Source organism: Athene cunicularia, assembly GCF_003259725.1.
Source record: "Athene cunicularia isolate RWA chromosome 24 unlocalized genomic scaffold, athCun1 chr24_part1, whole genome shotgun sequence".
In the NCBI taxonomy this organism is placed as follows: Eukaryota; Metazoa; Chordata; class Aves; order Strigiformes; family Strigidae; genus Athene; species Athene cunicularia.
Window position 1 is genome coordinate 403,997 of NW_020799132.1, and position 6,348 is coordinate 410,344.

At 52.6% G+C, this 6,348-nt stretch overlaps 2 protein-coding genes across 4 annotated transcripts; one reads left to right on the plus strand and one right to left on the minus strand.

Moving 5' to 3' along the window:
- Positions 1-26: 26 nt before the first annotated feature.
- Positions 27-4,715, minus strand: PUS3 (pseudouridine synthase 3). 2 transcript variants are annotated; one of them, XM_026863653.1, is made up of 5 exons: positions 4,603-4,715; positions 2,777-3,210; positions 1,138-1,703; positions 584-774; positions 143-456 (listed from the first exon to the last, which is right to left on the minus strand). In XM_026863653.1, exons 2-5 carry the CDS (start codon positions 3,161-3,163, stop codon positions 143-145), a joined length of 1,458 nt encoding a protein of 485 aa, XP_026719454.1. In that variant the 5' UTR covers positions 3,164-3,210; positions 4,603-4,715. The 2 variants fall into 2 exon arrangements, with proteins under 2 accessions (XP_026719455.1, XP_026719454.1); XM_026863654.1 differs by lacking the exon at positions 4,603-4,715 and having other exon boundaries at positions 27-456; positions 2,777-3,163.
- Positions 2,842-6,264, plus strand: HYLS1 (HYLS1, centriolar and ciliogenesis associated). 2 transcript variants are annotated; one of them, XM_026863658.1, is made up of 2 exons: positions 2,842-2,941; positions 4,341-6,264. In XM_026863658.1, the coding sequence occupies exon 2, from the start codon at positions 4,365-4,367 to the stop codon at positions 5,178-5,180; it is 816 nt and encodes a 271-aa protein (XP_026719459.1). In that variant the 5' UTR covers positions 2,842-2,941; positions 4,341-4,364; the 3' UTR covers positions 5,181-6,264. The 2 variants fall into 2 exon arrangements, with proteins under 2 accessions (XP_026719459.1, XP_026719460.1); XM_026863659.1 differs by lacking the exon at positions 2,842-2,941 and adding an exon at positions 3,231-3,840.
- The last annotated feature ends 84 nt before the right edge of the window (positions 6,265-6,348 follow it).

The window sequence follows — 6,348 nt, forward strand, 5'->3', positions numbered from 1 at the left end:
CGCCATCCCCTCCCAGAGCAGGACGCAACAGCACTTCGTAAGATTTCTTGAAATTTATAAAAATAGAACTGGAAAACTACGTATTTTTCAACTTAACCCCAAAAGGCAAAGCAGCAAGCTGCCCTTCTGCTGAGGTGACCCATCACTTGGTGTCCACGCAGACCCTCTTGGGAGGCTGCTCCATGGCACCGCTGCTCCCCAGAGCATCGCTGCGGTGGCTCCTCTTGCTCTCAGGGGGCTGCTGGTCTCTGTCCCCCACCACTTCCAGGCCCGGGGGGTTTTCGATGCGGCCCCTCCGCACAAAGTGCCGGATGCGGGCCTCCAGCCCCTCGCACTTGGGGCGGGCTAGTAAAGGTTTGTAGGTGCGGGCTTTGACACCTTCCACGAAGCCGCTGACCTGGCTGCAGAGTGGAGGCTTCATATCTCCCCAGAGGACAGTCGTGTTGTTCCCTGGGCCTGCAATATAATTGAAAAAATACCAGTGGTTTGAACAATCTAATTACCCTTTTTTTAATTATTTTTTAAAGCCAGTTACCCCCATCCCTCTGTGATTCCAACGTATTGCCATAAAACCATCCCTTACTTTTTCCAGTAGCCATGGGCGCAGCATCTAACCCTTGTAACATGTTATGTAGCACTTGAGTTTTGACTGCATGGTTGGCCCAGAGCTGCTGTAGGTGGGTAACGTTGAACTCCTGCACTTCTCGGTCATAGAGCCACTGAAGGTTTTCGAACTCGCAGTCATATAGGACAAGGGGAAACTCAACTGCCATGCTAGGGAGAAGGAGAGAAGGCGTTACCCTGTCTGGAGGGATGCTGTGACAAAAAAGGCTTAAGCAACAGCGCACGGGCCTGTCCTTTCTGCAAAACCAGCCCTGTCTTTTATAAAACTCCTTTTTCCAATTAAAAAATTAATTTTAACCTAATACCAAGGGTTAAAGCTGTTGCAAGTTTGTCTGAGAGGAAAAAAAAAATGAGATCCTTATGGGTACCTCCCTGAGAGGCCACTGGCAGCTTGCTTCCATATTGTGAGAGACTGCTTCACAGGCTGGCAGAGAAGTGGCTTGCCAGCGGCACTTTGCATGCAGCCGTCGCTTTGAGAAGCAGCCCAGGAGGTTTCCCCCAAGCTCTCAGTACCTGTACTGCGGTTTTCGGGGGTTCTTTTCCACATCCAGCAGCTCGTCAATGATCTCTGGGTTCTCCATCCTCTGGCCGATGAGGAAGAGGATCGCCATCATGCAGCGGACTTGGTGGTAGAGGAACGCCTGGCCTGTCACTTCAAACTGGCACAGACGGAAGGGATCCTGCAGCCCGGTTTCTCCTCCTCTCTCTACCCATGTCACCCCGGCGCTGAGGATCGTCCTCTGAAAGTTGACCACCCCATTGGCGACGTCCATTTTACACAGATTTCGGAAATCGTGGGTCCCCACATACCTCTGGGCTGCGGCATGCATCAGGGCCACGTCCAGGTTGGCGCAGGGGAAGAAATAGCGATAAATCCTCTTGAGACAGCTGAACCGGGCACTGAAATCGGGCTCCACGGGGGCCCAGGCCAGCACCCGGATGTCGGGTGGGAGCACCCTATTCAGAATATGGGTGTAGCGGAGCTCCTCCTCCCCCTCGCTTTTGCCTCCTGAGTCACCCTCGTGGCCATTGAACTTCTTCCCCTCCAACCGGTTCGAGCGGAGATCTAGGGAAATCACCTGCAAAACGAGGAAAGCCAGGATTAGATCACAGATGGGCGTATTCGGCGTGTCAAGCCAAGTCTTCCTACACTGCTGTGAAATAAATTCAGGATCTCCTACAGATGAAGGTGTCTTAAATCAGGCAATCTTACCACTCCTTCCTGCGGGTAAAGCTGCAAGTGCCTCTGCTAAGGTTGCTAGCAGATGCTATGGATTCCTTTAATAAAACAGAGAAAGTTGCAGACTGCCTACGTAGTCCGGTCTCAAAACAGCTTCAACTTTAATCACTGTTTTTAGGATATAATGTGCTTTTTTTTTTTTTTTTTTTTCCCTGGAGGTGATGACTTGAATACAGTAACAGCCTGGCTGCCTGGGAAACCTGGTGTGGGAACAAGTTAATTAACACCGCAGGTGCCCATGGACTTTAAACGGTGCAAGAAAAGGCAGCTCGCATCCCTTATTTTCTGCGGCTCATCTTGTGAAGTAGAACAGATCGCCCATCTAAGCCAAAACCACCCCGGCAAGGCAAAAGCAAAGCCAGCTCCGCTTCCTGAGCAGGGAGGGAAGGAGAAACTGGCCTGACAGCTAAGCCGGCGCAGTGCAGGAAGGGCTCAGCCGGCCCGATGGCTCCGTGCCCACTGAGCGGGCCGGCTTGCTCCCCTCCCTCCAGCTCCCACTCCCACGCTCCCTTCCGCTCACTGCACCTCCCCTCAGACCCTTCTGCGCAGGAATTCAGCTGCCTGCCTCCACAGGAAGCTATCCATTTCTTGGATTTTTTTTTTTTTTGGGGGGGTAGCCAGTTAAATCAGCTGAGAGGGGCTCTGCCAAGGAAGGGGCATCTCCCCTTTTTTGGCAGCACTGAGCTTTAGGGGAAGCTGCAGTAATAAGGGCTAACAAGCACTTTGAGGGTCTAAAATCATCATTCTGTGTGCAAGATGCCATCACCAGGCTCATTTTCAGATTTCAAAGCCGACGGCTTTTAAAAACTTAATCCAGCCTGTGCTGTTGTGGCTCATCACTGCGGAACAGTAATGCCACCACCTCTCCATCCCACCAGAAATCTGAGAAAGCCTCTGGGGGGGGATCCTGACCTGTCCAAAAGCACTGACTCCTTTGTCCGTCCGCCCACAGCGGTGGTAGTTGGAGGTCTGTCTGTCGTTCACCAGCCGTGTCTTCTTCAAGGCTTCGAAGAGCTTCTCCTCGATGGTGTTGCTGGTGTTCTCCTGGCTGGCAAACCCCTGGTAGCCCCAGCCCAGGTAGGCGATCTTCAGTGCCACGTGTCTGCGCCCGTAGGCACCAAAATCAAAGGGCCGTTGGTGGCGTTTCTTGGCTTTCCCAGGGCCTGAAGGAGCCTCTTTTCTACCAGCGCCCTCCTTGTCCTCTTGGAGCTTCTCCTGCAGCCTCTTCACCTCCTCTTCCAGCTCCTGCACCCTCCTCAGGAGCCGCTCCTGATCAGTAGCCACACTCTCCTCTGCCATAGCCACCGTCTTGGAGCCTTAATTAGTTGCCAGTAGCTCCTCAGGGTCTGCAAAGGAAGAAGGAAATCAGAAGGTTTGCATTTTAATGTGGTTTTTATTACACCTAGAGGCTTACTCTGTAAAATAATTGTTACCCATGGAATAATTCTTTATTTTTTAACCCCTTGGCGTTCCTAGCAGAGCACGGGAAGGACCAAAGGGCCTTTGCTCGGACAGCTTCATCTTACTCAAGTCTCCTTTTTTGGCACTTTTGAATCACTCCTCTTCCCCCAGCTGCCGCTGCCGCCGCACGATCAGCTCTGCTCTCAGCCAGGCGTGGCGGCAGCACGTTCCCGACTAGCCTTTTGCTATCCACACCGAGCCCTTTCCATTTTCACGCCGTGCTCATCCAGCATCAACACTTCAGACAGCCCGCTGACGGCTGCCACTCATCTCACCGTGCCATCTGCTCCGACATTTCGTAACGGCATGGTTAAAACTCGCGTTTTTCCAACCTGTTTTCATGGAGTACGGATATCCCAAACCCATGGCACGAGTGGAAACCGCCTCTGGATCCCTTTTCACCGCAGATCTTGAGGTTTACTACAACCAGACTCAAACAGCCTTTGGGCTGTGGTCGCCAACATCTAAACAAACAGCTGGACACACCGCCCTGAGCCTTCTCCTCCTCTGTAGAAGTAAAAAAACCCTCTTGGATGTCCCTAGATTAAATTGTGTCTGGATATTGTGTTTTTAAAAATAGGTACAAGGGGAAAATCATTACTATCTCTTGCCGGGCACTTACAAAGCAAACTGAATCTGCCCTGTGTTTGTCCATTATCTTGCTGTTACGTGACTGATCATATAATTAGTTTTAGCGTAGTTCTTAAACAGGAATTAGGGGGGGTTATAATTTAATTATTATATATGTAATATAACTTAATTATAACTTTAGAGGCTTTCAGGGCTTTATAGCAGCACTACATTTCCATTTTGCTGCAGGGAAGGAGCCTTCTGCTGGTGGTGGGAGGTCTAGCAGTGCAGCCAGTGCTCCCAGACCCCCCATCCCATTCACTGCAGCCTACATTGACACCCCTGAACCCCAGAAATTGTCAGAGCCCCCTTTATGTCTTTAGCCAGCTCAAACGTGCTGCAAGAAATTAACTCTGGGTTGTTTTTTGGTTTTTTTTTTTGGCAGAATCCACCCAGTGTGGCAGAAATCATGGAGGAGGTGATGGGGCCGGAGAGGTTTGGATGGGCCTCTCCAGAGGATGAGGAGCAGCTGGTGGCCGCACTGGCCCTTAGCCGGCTGTACGCCCAGAAGCCGGCCTGTCCCCGCGATGATCCCTACGCCGAGGCCTCCCATGTTTTGGGGGTGCAGCCAGCCCTTCCTGTGCTCTCCGACAATCAGAGGGGACCCAGGAGGCTGGTCATGAAAAGGAAGGTGCTGAGACGCAGACCTGATGGAGGAGTGGAGGTCTCTGACGAGTCGGTGAGCAGCGAGCCAGAGAGCGATGCCGACGTTTGCAGCCTGAGGCGGAAAATGTTTCCGCTCCAGACCAGTCTAGAAGACAGCATCTCCGAGGGGGAAATCGAGACGAGCAGCAGCTCCCTCGATGAATCCCCTCACCACTGGCCCTGTGGGGGCAGTCCCCCCTTTCTCCTCAGGGATTTCAGGAGCCGGAGCTCTTCCGCTTCTCACTACGTCGCCACGGCGGGACAACCCAAGTCCTTCATTCCTCCACGTTTTGAGCCGCTGGGTCATAACCAGAGAAAAACCGACCGAGTGGCCAAATATTTTGAATATAAACGAGAATGGGAGAAATTCCGAATCCCAGGGGAGGATCAACGGCAAGAACTGCGCTGGGGCATCCGGGAACAGATGCTCTGCAAGCCCGAGCTGCCCAGCAAGCCACAACACCTCCACGTCCCCAACACTTACACCGTGCCGACCGAAAAAAAGAGAGCTGCCCTGCGCTGGGAGGTGCGCTGGGACCTGGCCAACGGCTTCCCCCCTCGAAAAAACACCTCCTCCTAGTTCCTGAAGGAAAACAAATGTTTTAACCACACATGTGCGTGCTTTCCTTCCTCTAATTTGGAAAAATCCCCTTTTTGCATGTCAAGTGGGTTAAATTCTCATATTAAAAATTGACCCCAGCACCTCGGATTGTTAAAGGAAACATCCCCACTTGCCTCCCGCGTCATGTGGAGCTGCTCTCAGGGTTAAAACCAGGAGTGAGGGGAGCAGGCACCCAAAAACCACCCAGGCTGTGAGACTTTTCAAACAACAGGAGAAATAAGAATGTAATGAGCCTTGTGATTTTTTTTTATTTTTTTTTTTTTGGCCATGTAATTACCCCCGGATTGTTGTGTGAGCTTTTAACACTTTTTTATTTCTGGCATCTCGACAATATTTCTTTAATAAAGCGTGTGGGAAGGTTTGTTATAGCTCTGCGTGTTAATTAGAAACGTTGTCTCACTCCCTCTGTCAAGGCCTGTTGTTCCAAACCTATCCAAACTCTCAGCTCCCCTTATTTCACTTCATTTTTAAAATAAATGACCTTTAGGATGAAGTGAAGATAATATTATTGTTATTTTTTTCCCAGGTATGGGGATGGAGTGAGGGGATTTGGCAGTTCTTATGCATGGAAAGGCCTCCAAGCCACAGTGAGAGGTTGGGGGGCTCTGGCCCCTCAGCCCTGTGGACAGGGTCCCCAAAACCTGATTGGGGTGGATGGGAAAGGGGCAGGAGGACAAGTGGGTGAACCCTGAGTCAGGCTCCCCCCAAACCCGCTCTGGAGGGGAGTGCAGGGGTGACAATGTGAGGGAAAATGGGGGCTGGGACACACACAGAGGCTTCCCGCCAGCTTGGGGACCCTACTGGCACCCCACCCTGGGGGGTTCTGGCACACCTTGCGGGGTGTGGGGGGATCCCAGGCTCTCCAGCACCCTGTGGACCCCCCATCCACCTATAAGGGGAGGTCTGTCCCCTGGGGACCCCCCGAAACCTACAGGGTGCAGCCAGCGCCACCTCCCTACGGGCTCCTCCAGCTCCCCACAGACATCCTCCCCAAAAAAATCCCTACGGGGACCAGTGCTGGCACCCTACAGGGTCCCCGTTCGCGGCGGGAGCCCCTCCCCGCCCTATGGGGTCCCTTGTCCCCCGCACCCCCGGGACCCCCCAAACCCCACGGGGGCAGCGCCGG

What these genes read in the sequence shown, in the direction of transcription:
- HYLS1 (XM_026863658.1), top strand. Translation starts at nt 4,365, where the DNA reads ATGGAGGAGGTGATGGGGCCGGAGAGGTTTGGATGGGCCTCTCCAGAG.
- PUS3 (XM_026863654.1), bottom strand. Translation starts at nt 3,163, where the DNA reads ATGGCAGAGGAGAGTGTGGCTACTGATCAGGAGCGGCTCCTGAGGAGG. An exon ending in CCCCGAAAACCGCAGTACAG is followed by an intron (nt 775 to 1,137) that starts GTACTGAGAGCT and finishes CCTTCTCCCTAG; the next exon opens with CATGGCAGTTGAGTTTCCCC. An exon ending in GCCCATGGCTACTGGAAAAA is followed by an intron (nt 457 to 583) that starts GTAAGGGATGGT and finishes ATTATATTGCAG; the next exon opens with GCCCAGGGAACAACACGACT.